Here is an 11817-nt window from a genome sequence, read left to right on the forward strand (position 1 = left end):
CCTTGTTCACGACCCTACTTCTTTCAACTGCCCACGCTTGATCGCATCGCCACCTCCTAGCACGAATCCGCCGCCATGGCAACCGAAGATGCGCGTTACCGACTCTCGACGCAATACCGCTTGTGGTCCTTCTCCCCATCGAAATTGGCAGAATTACGCGAACAGACGAACTCGCTTGCACGAACCCACATCACCAGCCGCCTCATCGAGACGAAACGGATCGACCCTGAAGTCGAGTCTTTGCCCGAGTTCTTGACACCTGTCGAAGAAACACAGCTGCTGAAAGTCTTTACGGTGGATCTTATTCGCGCGGCCGATTTCTGCGGTCTACCCACCGAAGTCAGAGCCACCGCGACCGTTTTCTTGCGCCGCTTCTATGTCACCAACTCCATCATGACGTACCCGCCCCAAGACGTCCTCAAGACGTGCTTGTTTTTCGGCAGCAAGGCCGAAGGGCTGTACACACGGCTTGCCAAACTCGCAGAGAAGTTTCCCAATACGACCGAGGAGGAGATTCTGGCCGGGGAGTTCCTGCTTTGTCAGGGTGTGCGGTTCGCGTTTGACGTCCGACATCCGTTCCGTGCGCTAGAAGGAGCTATACTGGAACTGCGGCGACACGCCGACCTCGAGGTGCGTTGAACGTGAAGGACTTTTCATATTCACAAGGAGTTGCTGACAAGCGGTGTAGAAAGCCCGAATCGACTCGGCCCATTTTCGTGCCCGAGCTGTTCTTAAGTTCAGCTCCCTCGTCACCGATGCATACTTCCATTACACGCCGAGCCAAATCATGCTGGCTTCGCTCTCGCTTGCCGATCGAGGATTGGCCGAGAGACTGGTCCAGGGAGCTTTTGCCCCTAGCCAGAACGGTACCTCGAATGATGATGGAATGGACACCACACCGCGACACGACTTGCGAGACAAGGTGATGGGCGCAATAGAATCATGCCGAGAATTGCTAGCGACTGAGCCTCCGGAGAGACTGGACGAGTATTGGGGAACTGTAAGTCGTCCTAGGCCGAGTCCCAAAGATGACAAGGGTCCGCTCTCGTGATATGCGACAAGGCTGACATAGTGGCACAGCCGGAGAGTACAAAGTTGATCAAGCCGCTTTTACGAAAGCTCAAAAAGTGCAGAGATCCCGATCGTGCAGATCTTGTGGCTCTGCAGAAGGCTCGGCGCGAGTTGGCGACGCAGAAGGATTCTCGACGCACAAAGGCCGAGGGAGACGGTGCCTTGTTCGGTGGAGATGGCGGAGCACTCGGCGGGAACGGGGCGCGGGATCCCAAACGGAGGAAGGTCACCGAGGGCGACGACGTCTTTGGGCCCTCGTTGGGATAGAGAAGGGAACGATTGGCTGGGTTGCGAAACTGCCTGTACTGTCATCGGGCAACAAAATTGCGCAAAATGCTGCATGGCGTGATGAGGTCCAGGTATGCTTGACTTGCGCAAAGCCACAAAACGTGAGTGGACCGGACGGGATGTCCCAATTCATACATACGAGAAGCGATACCCAAATTATTTCTGTTTACCCCTCGTTCACGCAGTCGTCCTAGGATGTTGATCCACGACTACGTAGCCATGACCCGGCTTCCTCGTCTTCTTACTTCGAAACGCGCGCTCTGCCCCGCCATTGGGTGGTGGCTGGAGTTTTCCTTGGTGCCTTGTGAGAAGTTCGTCTAGACATGCGCGGAGGCCTCAACGGGTTCAAATCTATTGCTTTCAGAGTGCCCGAGGCAAGGGACAGGGCCAGTCAGCATGCAGCCGCCAAGCCGCCATTCTGCGCCAGGAGGAATGCGCCGTAGAGAAAAACGATGCAACAAGCGCCAAAGTCGCGATCGTTCAGGTCTATCGATGACGCAGCGATTTGCCCATATCATCACACAAGTCTACCGAGACGACGGGCATCAGTCGGCACAGCCGGCCCTGTGGAGCTCTTGGAACCCAAGAAGCTTATGCTGTTACTTGCTTGGCCGCGCTTTTTATTCTTCCATTCAACAACACCCTAGTCCATTTGCGGATGCGTGTCTCGATGGGCCGGGGAACACTCACTGGAACACCACGGAAACGAGGTACCTACTGGGGGGAAGCCAAGGAGGAACGGGAATGGCCCGAATGGCCCTGCATTGGGTGGCAGCTGGGGGATGCGGGGAAGCGGATGCGGTGTCACTCTAACTCTGCGCCGATTGTACCCTTTTTTTTCTTCTTGTGTTATTGTTCCGCTTAGACCACAGCAGCAGATAGTGGACGATATCATGAAGTCGCCATCTCGCATCCCTGTCAAGGCTCGGTTCGCACATGGCGGTAAACGAAAACCCGCGAGGGAGGATGAGTTGCAAGGCAGGAAGCTTGCGGATGCCTTCTCCTCCAATGTTCGTCTCCGCTGAAATGACATGACTAACAAAACATGGGTTCCCGGTGTTGTCTTCGCGTCTCCGACACCCCCCCAGAACAGAACAGTGGCACACCAGAACGGCTCGTCGCCGGCGCCATCGGAGCCCCTCCCGGTCTCAATGGCGCTAAGCCGTCTGTCCTGACGACATCGATTTTCCTGCGCTGCGCCCGACTGGCGCAAGCTTACGCAGCTCCCAAGACACGGCGTGCTGCCAATGGCGTCCATATGTCTTCAATGTCTTTGAATGGCCACTGAGCCGGCTCCAAGATGTCAGGCGATTCCTGGCATTCCGCATATTTCTGGTAGTTTCCCGATTTCCTGCCTCGGGGAATGCCAATTCGTCCGTCATGGGGCCCGGGAATTGCATGTTCAGACGGACAGCTCCCACTTGTTGTACCATCTGCTCGTTACGTACATGGCTTGTTAGCAGCCGGGAGCTCCAAGAGCTCCTAAGCAATTGAACAAGACACGGAACAGCCTGTTCGTCTGCATATTGGAAGGAAGCCTAAAAAGCTCAGAACCCGCATTGGGCTTTTTCTGATCTTTACCGAGGTGGTGTGTGTACCTCGTCCCGCCTATACGCCGGCCAAAAGCATCACCTCCACGATCGACTTGGCACCTCTGGCCGGCGATCTAGCGCAAACCGCTCATCAGCCAGTCTCCAGCATCGTGCTGTGTCGCGAGGCAGGGATGCCTCTTCGCTCCACACCCAGTCCTATTGCCTCCCCACCCTTCCAGTCTCAGTCCCAATTCCTGGCTTGGCCGTGATGTAGACCAAGACCCTTGTCTGGGGTGCAAGAAACCCGGACGAGCTGTGAGTCTTGTTCGGCCTGGGCAACAAGCTTGATATGGTAACCCACAACGACGGGATTGGTCACCCCCAGCAGGATCCTCAGTAAGGTGTTTGTCATGATTCGTGCCCCGGGGCGCGTCGAGTGAGCCGGGAGCTCGCACAATGCTTAAAGACTGGCCCCTCTGCCGCTTCTGCTCCCTCAATGTTTTGGCTCTACAGGTTCGGACTCGCATAGCTCTTTGATATCCCGTCTCTCCCTTTCTACAAACTCCAGCCATCGTCCAAATAAGTTCCTCCATACCACGAGGCACATCATGCAGATCAAGAACATCATTCCCATGGCCCTGGCCGGCGTTGCGTTCGCCCAGGACGGCGCCCAGCAGAACTTGACCGCCGCTCTGGCTTCCCAGAACTCGAGCTTGTCGTCGCTTACTAGTACGTGATCATCGGTGGCCTCTCGTTGTGTTTATAAGAACGCCTCTAACATCCAACAGGCCTTCTTGGTACCCAGCCCGGCCTTGTACAGGCTCTCTCGCAGGCTCAGAACATCACCATCCTGGCCCCGAGCAATGAGGCCCTCGAGGCATTCATCGCAAGTGCCGGCGCTGCCGCTACCGACGCTGGCCTCGTTGCCGCCATTCTCCAGTACCACGTCCTGAACGGCACATACTACGCCTCCAACTTCACCGAGGAGCCCCAGTTCATCCCCACTCTCCTCCAGAACCAGACCTACGCCAACATCACCGGCGGCCAGCGCGTTCAGGCCCAGACCGTAGACGGCAACGTCACCTTCTACTCGGCTCTGAGAGAGAACTCGACCGTCACGACCGGCAACGTCAACTTCACCGCCGGTACCATTCACGTGATTGACAAGGTCCTGAGTGTCCCTCAAGGTATCGCTGACACCCTCCGTGCCGCCAACCTCACTGCAGCTTTGGGTGCCGTCCAGGCCGCCAACGTCACTGAGGCCCTCACTTCTGCCAAGGACTTGACCATATTCATCCCCAACAACGAGGCCTTCCGTGCCATCGGTAACCTCTCCGCAACCCTTGGCTCTGAGCTCCCCAACATTCTCCAGTACCACGTTGTCGCCGGCTCTGTTCTCTACAGCCCCGATATCACCAACACCTCCCTGACCACCCTCAACGGCGCCAATATCACTGTCAGCGTCATCAACGAAACCGTCTACGTCAACAACGCCGAGGTTGTTATCCCCAACGTCCTAGTTGCAAACGGTGTCGTGCATGTCATTGACAAGTAAGTTCGTCCGATACCTTGAACAGAGTTTGCCAAGCTAACACGAAGCCAGCCTTTTGAACCCTAACAACACCGCGGCCGAGCCCGACACCACCGCCACGAGCCGCCCTCCCGCGTACACCGGTGCCGGTCCTGCTACTGACGGCAGCAACCCGTTCACCAGCGGTGTTACCGGCCCTACCTCCACCGCCCCTGTGGCGACTGAGACCGGCGCCAACGACGGCGGCGGTGTCCGCACCACCTCCTCTTCCACTGAGGCTGCTCCCATGCGCACTGCTGCTGTAGGCGCTGCTGCTCTTTTCGGAGGCATGGCCGCTTACATGAACATGTAAGCTACGGAACGACAGATTGTTAATGTAATCGAGATTACAGATAACTCCTATTGAGGGCAATGAGACAGAGTGAATATACCAGGGACTGTAGAAAATGTTGATACTAATAAATTAATGCCTATGTTCGTTCTTTTAATCATCAATAACCGGTGAAGAAAATGGCATTTTGATGTGTGGAGGTGTAATGTAACATAGAATGTGAAGAATGAAAACGTATCAGCCAGATGAAGTTGCCTGTACGTCTTGGCCAATGTGCAAGGCTGGCATGCTCATCATCTACAACCATTTGTTCCAGCGAACGGTCCTGGCCAGGCAAATCTGTTCACATTTACACGTCAAACCATGTTACAAAATATTATCGTTGTACATGTCTCCAATCATGGAGAGATCCCCATGAACCACAGGAATTATGATTTTACGAAATTTGGAGTAGAGTGGTTTGCAGTAGAGCTGGTGGCAAGATCGTAACAACTGTCTCGGGGGGTTCCCGGGGTAGCGGATGACAAAACAGGCCTCTAGCGGACATCGTGCCACCCAGAATCAACGGAATGGAAAGGGCTGAAAAACTCGATCGATGATCGGCACGAAGGCGTCCCCGCTTCTATGTCCTGGGAAGAAATCGAGTGAAAATGCAAATTACTGCGTGTTGTGCCTATTAGGACACCGAAAAGCGTCCTGGATTATTAGCCCTCTATTTCAGAAATGGTTCGCTGTTTTGGGTGGGTAATGCGTCTGTCACTTTGACAGTTATAAATACTAGTATTACAAGGCTAGCTCAAAAGTTTGAAGAAATTGTTTACCAAAAGAAATTGATAGTTGCGTACTTCGAGATGCTGAGTGGCTTGCTGCCGAATACCTAGCAGACAAGATACATCAGTTTAAAGCAAGTCCAGGGACTATCTATGCAAGGGTCGATTAAAGAAACGTCAATGATACTAGTAGTAGTGTTTCCGAGCGAGCAGCCATGGAGTCCGACATGTGTCTCGCGGAAGGATTTTGCCAATTATCATGCGACTCGGCAGTCAGCGGCAAGATCATCGCAGCCAAAATCGAAACCACCATGTGTTGATGTATTATGGCAGCAGTTGGCTACCCATCCCGAGCGGACCATTGGTGAAAAGAGAGACAGAGCCCTAAGGCGAGTCATGATGAGCGTGATAGCTTGCTTTGCAATCAGGAACTCACGCTAAAGTAGTTGAGTTTTCAGTAAGTCTTCTCGATTGTAAAGAGTCTCTTGGGCTCGCTGTTGTTTTACTCCCTCATGGACAGCTGTTGACGATGTTTAGCCATATTTATCTGGTAGTCGAGGCCAGGCTTCCATGGAAATCTCACCACATGCAAAGCCACTTTGATCCAGTCGTCGAAGGCTAGCATCCGCAAGATTGCCAAATATCTCGTCGAGGATCATGTCAACCTGATGGTCGAGAACAGACCTACTCGTGCGTAACAAACCATTACTCGAGAAGGATGCCTCTATAAGGAGACGACGCCAATCTATGCCACAGGTTTTGATCCGGATCGACATGAATTCACACGCGTTGTTCGAGTAGGTCCATCTTGTCAACGAGGATACCAACGAACTTGTCTGGGGGTTTTTAAATAGAAATCACAAAAGAGAATTTCCCTGGTTTATTGTTCCGGAGAGCTAAATGTGGTTTCCTTACTTGCATTCAACCTAGGCGGTGCTAAAGTTAGTGATAGTAGTAATACCAAAGGCGAAGAATACTAGCGAGCACGAATCGCACACGAACCTGCCTCCGAGATCTGCGGAGTGACGGCTCGGTAATCTGGCATCGGTTAACACCATCAGACGCGGAAGAACGGAGATTGCTCCGGGGAGGGACGCTCAAATGCGGGCCTGTAGCAATGTGGATTACAAGAGGACGGGCGGGCGCACTGTCGCTCTCATTCTTAGCACTGGTGGTTGGTCGCGTATTGTCCATCGAAAGTTTAGACTTTTACATTAACGTATATGCATAGCGAGTCGCCCATCATAGCGAGCCGCCCACCTTTCACTACCCTCCAGCCATTTGTGTAAGTCAATTAAGCCACATCGTACGAAATCAATTGAAACTACTCATCAGCCTCTTCTTCAGAGGTCTCCCAAACTACCTGACATGTTCGTACATTATGTCCAGTCTTTCCGCAGTTACCACATCGCCGCCCGCGCGATTCACCCCCCTCCGTACGAGCACCCTCTTGACGCATGTTTTCGCCTCCAGCATCAACAACCCCCTTTTCTACCCGTATTGCCTCAGCTTCAGCTGTATTAAGTGACCCTCCAAGACGTAGTTGGGTTTTCTTAGCTCTCCGGCGCTTACTTAGTATCTCATTTGCCGTACGAAGCCCGCGGCACTCGGCTTCAACAAGAGCTAGTTTGTGTGCTAACTTGCTAATACCTTTAGCTTGCAAATCAACAACCTCGTACAAATGAGTTGGTGAGCTATCTTGATGACTAGTGATTCTTTTCTTAAGTGAAGCAGAGCTTCGTACGGCGTCATGTGCTGTGGTTGGTGTCTTTGGGTCCCAGGAGCCCTGGCTGCTTGGGCATGAGTTGGATGGTGTTGGCGTCTTTGGCTTGAAATCCAGGCGGGAAAGAACTGCTTCTGGGTCGAATGGTACAAGGCCAGCCTGTCTAAAACCAGCTTGTACGTTTTCTTTGCTTATTGAAGTAAAAAAGGCTGCCTTGAAGGCAGGAAAGAAATCATCCTTAGTAATGTGCGTAATCTGCATCCGCATCATCTTCTCGATTTCCTTGCCATATGAAGCCTTCAGCGGACTAAAACAGCCAACATCAAGAGGCTGAAGCTCGTGCGATGAATGCGGAGGCATGCAAAGAGCAATAATGCCGTGTTCCTTGCAGTAATCGTCAAACTTGGTGGATTTGTGGCTGTTGTGGCCATCAAGGATTAGGAGCCGTTTAACACCCTTCGTGCGAGACTTTGTGCACTTTTCAAAATGTTTTAGCCAATCTAGGCCAATCTCATTTGTAGTCCATCCATTTTCGCTAGGGTGGACGCGCCATTCGGGTGGGAATTGGCCATTGGTATACCATGAGAGTAGGTGATATTTGCCCTTAACAATGACGTATGGAGGCAGCGCCCAGCCATCTGCACATACGCCCTGAATGACAGAAACCCATTCGCGATTGCCAGGCTGCTTCGTACGAGGCCTTCCACGGCGGTCAGAGGTTGTAATAACCTTTGCGTGCGACAGCATTCCCATCAAGAAGCCCGTCTCATCAAAATTGTAGACATCGTCATCGTGTATTCCGTACTTCGCGATTGTGTTTCGTACGAGGGCAAACCAGGCCTGCACAATTGCAGGATCTTCAGCCAATGCCCTCTGATAGTCGATTCTACGTCGAAAACGCGTCTTTAGTTGTGGTTGGCGTCGTACGAAGTTCTCTGCCCATCGCGGTCCGACACGCGTCGCGTCACGTTCGTCAAGGAGACAATCGGCCATATCTCGTACGTCGTCAAGTCGCGGTGGAAATCCTCGATCGATCAGGTCAATAACTCGTTCAAGAATCACAGTTTCTTCCACCTGAGTCATCTTCATTGAATTCGTACGAGTTTCGCGTCGTGGTAGAAGTCCAGCGCGTCGGTCGCGAAGTGTAGTTCTCGGGACCTTATAGATAGAAGCTGCTTTTCGAACGGATAGTTTTGGGTCCTTTTTAATAGCTTCAATTGCAAGGATAATGCGACTTTCATTTGAAGAGGAACTCATGGTCGTACGTAGAGGAAGGTTGTTGTGAAGGTGAAGAGTGTAGAATTAAGGAAAAGTGGGCGGCTCGCTATGATGGGCGACTCGCTATGCATATACGTTAGCACGTTCTGTTTGGGATTCGGAAGACCAGTGTACTATGACTTGTATTCCGTTTTCGAGACGATTGGTGGTTTGGAAGTCTACATTGCTGCATGTCAGAAAAGAGAGCTCTGTAAAACAAGCAAAGTATCCAATTTACTAATTATAGGTTGCAAGAAATAGTATGGATTGGAATACTTACACATTTGTAAGAATTGTTGACTGCTTTGAGTCGCCCGGGTAAGCCGGAGGCCAACCTTTTGGAAGAAGCATTTTGTGCCATAGTACTACTACCAGTAAGACAACCAGGGGGAAGCTTTGGCTGCGACCCTGGAAGCTAGAGGTCGGCCCGTAGCCACAACTGTCCATGTGAACAACAAGGCCGAGGTGGGGGCTCCAGCGGCACCACTGCTTAGAACCCCGCGCAGCTGAACCCAAATGGAGGCGTTGTCCATATGTCAGCCAGGTTGAAGACCAGACCCCAACAATTTTCGTGACCTTGCGCCATGATGGCGTGCGAATCCGCGTCAAACACAAAATGGACATTCTGTGCTCTGCCTATGAAACTCACCTTCTTGAAACATGATTACGCTATTCGAGACATCCCTTTTAGGTCGAGTCTGGTGCGATGGTTTACCCACATTCTTATCAGGAAGAAGCATCCGAGGACATGCGCCATTTGCTGCTGACATCCCTTTGACCCCCTTTTGATCCATCACGTATGTCACATGTGTGCCGCGATGCTGAACCAAACATCCATGTCCACTAAACTCTCTTGCTATCGCGTTATCCTTATCCGGCTGGAAACATATAACTCTACACGGCGGTGCTGCAAGGTAGATTTCTCAGCATCCGGCATACAAGCTTCAGCGTCTACCTCTTCCCGAATGCTCTCCTCTCCTACCTAACTTGACCAGAATTTCAACTTCGCACAATCCGCTTACTGGTGCTACAAACAAAAGGCCGCCATGAACACCCTCGACCACCCCGAGCGGCGACCTCTACTATCTCCCACGGCGTCTCATCTATCGTCTACAGCAACAGTCCCGGACGTCAAGCACTCAATAGGCAAAGTAGGAGGGTCAAGGGAGGAGGAAATCGTCACTGGGAGCCTCCGTCCAACCCGATCAGTGGAGGATGATGTGCTTCCAGAGACATCAACACTTGGCCGCACATTGACTTGGCAGAGCGCATACATCCTCGTTATCTCCAGAGTCATAGGCAGCGGCATTTTCGCTACTCCTGGCGCAATCCTTCGCTCAGTCGGCAGCCCGGGTCTGGCACTCCTACTATGGGTCGTTGGTGCCATCGTTGCTGCTTGTGGGTTGATGGTCTCGCTTGAGTTTGGTACCATGCTTCCACGATCTGGAGGCGACAAAGTTTATTTGGAGTTTACGTATCGTCGACCACGCTTTTTGGCGTCAACACTCATCGCCATTCAAGTTGTTCTCTTGGGATTTACGGCAAGCAACTGTATCGTGTTCAGCGAGTACCTGCTATTTGCTGTTGGTGGCGAAAATCCAAGCGACTTTCTTCGAAAGGGACTTGCAGTTGCACTGCTCACCGCTGTCACTACCATTCATGGATGTTTTCCGCGTTTCGGCGTCAAGTTACAAAACCTTCTAGGATGGATCAAAGTGGGTTTGGTCGTTTTCATGATATTCTCTGGTCTTTATGTTATTTTATTCCGACCGCCCACCGAATCGGCACGGTCAACATCTGCCATCGTCTCGTGGGGAAATCTTTGGGAGGACACGAATTGGAACTGGGGTGTTATTGCAACTTCTCTGTTCAAAGTGTTTTACTCCTATTCTGGCCTTGACAACGCCAACTATGTTCTAAACGAGGTCAAGGACCCAGTGCGGACGCTGCGGTCAGTGACAACGGCGGCCCTAATCACTGCGTGCGGGCTGTACACTCTCACCAACGTGGCGTATTTCCTCATTGTGCCTGCCGAGGAAATCAAAGAGAGCGGTGAGCTTATAGCGGCTCTGTTCTTTGCACGAACTTTTGGCGAGGGAGTTGGCAAAACCATCCTCCCGTTGGCTGTTGCGCTAAGCGCTGGGGCTAACGTCCTTGTCGTTGCTTTCTCTGCGGTAAGCATCCAAAAGCATCATTCGACTTGGTTCAGGTTGCTAATAGCCGTCTAGGCCCGTACTAAACAGGAGATTGCTAGACAAGGTTTCCTCCCGTTTTCTAGCATAATATCCTCGACGAGACCATTCAATTCACCTTTGGGCGGATTGCTGGTCCATTTTATCCCATCCTTTCTGGTAATAACTCTCCCTCCATCTGGAGAGGTTTACTCTTTCATTCTAGAAGTCGAAGGATACCCAGGTCAGTTCTTAGCGCTTGCTGTCGGGGCTGGTCTTCTGTGGCTACGTTGGCGGCGACCCGACCTGAAGAGGCCTTTCAAAGCGTGGATCCCAGCAGTGGTGTTGCGGATCGGATTGAGCTTTGCTCTCCTTGCTGCGCCATTCTTCCCACCCGACACTAAGCCAAAAAACGGCATGTTCTATGCCACTTACGCAATTGTTGGAGCAAGCATGTGAGTAACCGTTTTCGACTCGTCCCAATACCCTTTTGTCAACTAACGTACCAAAAGTCTCGCCGGCGGCGTTGTGTACTGGTATATTTGGACTGTTTTGATACCAAATATATGTGGCTACAAGATTGAGGAACGTGAAGAAGTTCTGCAAGATGGTACAACTATAACTAAGCTCATAAATTCCAGACTCTAGCCTTTCCATCACCATGGTATTCGTTGGATACCATGATGCACTTTGGTGTGGCAAGACGAAATGAAATAGAGACCTTATTATATACACGGGCAAGTAAGATACACGTGGGTAATCCAGGAAACAGGCATTCTACTGCGTCACTCACGCACAGCCTCTTGAACAAGACTTGAATTGAAGAAACGGTCTAAGCATAAAACCATTTTTCAGACTTACACCTTATTTTAGGAGAGGTGTAGTAATGCTTCCCCTTAAATCAGCATGATGCGAGTCGGATTATAGATCTATAGCCAAGTATGACATCAGTAAATGAAAAACAGAAAGACTTGTCACATGAAGCTAGATTTGAAACCACGGAAGTAATCATATGTCTCAGCCAGTGACTAGTGCACATTGGGCAATCCAAGGACCGGTTCCGCGGAGTGACGGAGTGATTCATTGGATTTGCTTATCAATCCTAAATCGTTTATGATCAGACGAATATTGCGTGCTCGCGGG

The 11817-nt window shown here is 51.5% G+C and overlaps 4 protein-coding genes across 4 annotated transcripts; all 4 read left to right on the forward strand.

Annotated features, from left to right (window-relative positions):
• Positions 1 to 75: 75 nt before the first annotated feature.
• On the forward strand, positions 76 to 1338 carry ColSpa_06504 (cyclin CCL1; the record flags this gene model as incomplete). The annotated part of the gene is made up of 3 exons (XM_049272716.1): positions 76 to 630; positions 689 to 1000; positions 1081 to 1338. The coding sequence occupies 3 exons, from the start codon at positions 76 to 78 to the stop codon at positions 1336 to 1338; spliced, it is 1125 nt and encodes a 374-aa protein (XP_049128673.1).
• Positions 1339 to 2252: 914 nt separating this feature from the next.
• Positions 2253 to 2647, forward strand: ColSpa_06505 (uncharacterized protein; the record flags this gene model as incomplete). Its single annotated transcript, XM_049272717.1, has 2 exons — positions 2253 to 2369; positions 2453 to 2647. The coding sequence occupies 2 exons, from the start codon at positions 2253 to 2255 to the stop codon at positions 2645 to 2647; spliced, it is 312 nt and encodes a 103-aa protein (XP_049128674.1).
• Positions 2648 to 3499: 852 nt separating this feature from the next.
• ColSpa_06506 (fasciclin-like arabinogalactan protein) lies at positions 3500 to 4774 on the forward strand (the record flags this gene model as incomplete). Its single annotated transcript, XM_049272718.1, has 3 exons — positions 3500 to 3620; positions 3680 to 4442; positions 4495 to 4774. 3 exons carry the CDS (start codon positions 3500 to 3502, stop codon positions 4772 to 4774), a joined length of 1164 nt encoding a protein of 387 aa, XP_049128675.1.
• Positions 4775 to 9549: 4775 nt separating this feature from the next.
• ColSpa_06507 (low-affinity methionine permease) lies at positions 9550 to 10984 on the forward strand (the record flags this gene model as incomplete). The annotated part of the gene is made up of 2 exons (XM_049272719.1): positions 9550 to 10677; positions 10931 to 10984. 2 exons carry the CDS (start codon positions 9550 to 9552, stop codon positions 10982 to 10984), a joined length of 1182 nt encoding a protein of 393 aa, XP_049128676.1.
• Between the last annotated feature and the right edge of the window lie 833 nt (positions 10985 to 11817).

Source organism: Colletotrichum spaethianum (genome assembly GCF_022836535.1).
Source record: "Colletotrichum spaethianum MAFF 239500 DNA, contig15, whole genome shotgun sequence".
Lineage (NCBI taxonomy): Eukaryota > Fungi > Ascomycota > Sordariomycetes > Glomerellales > Glomerellaceae > Colletotrichum > Colletotrichum spaethianum.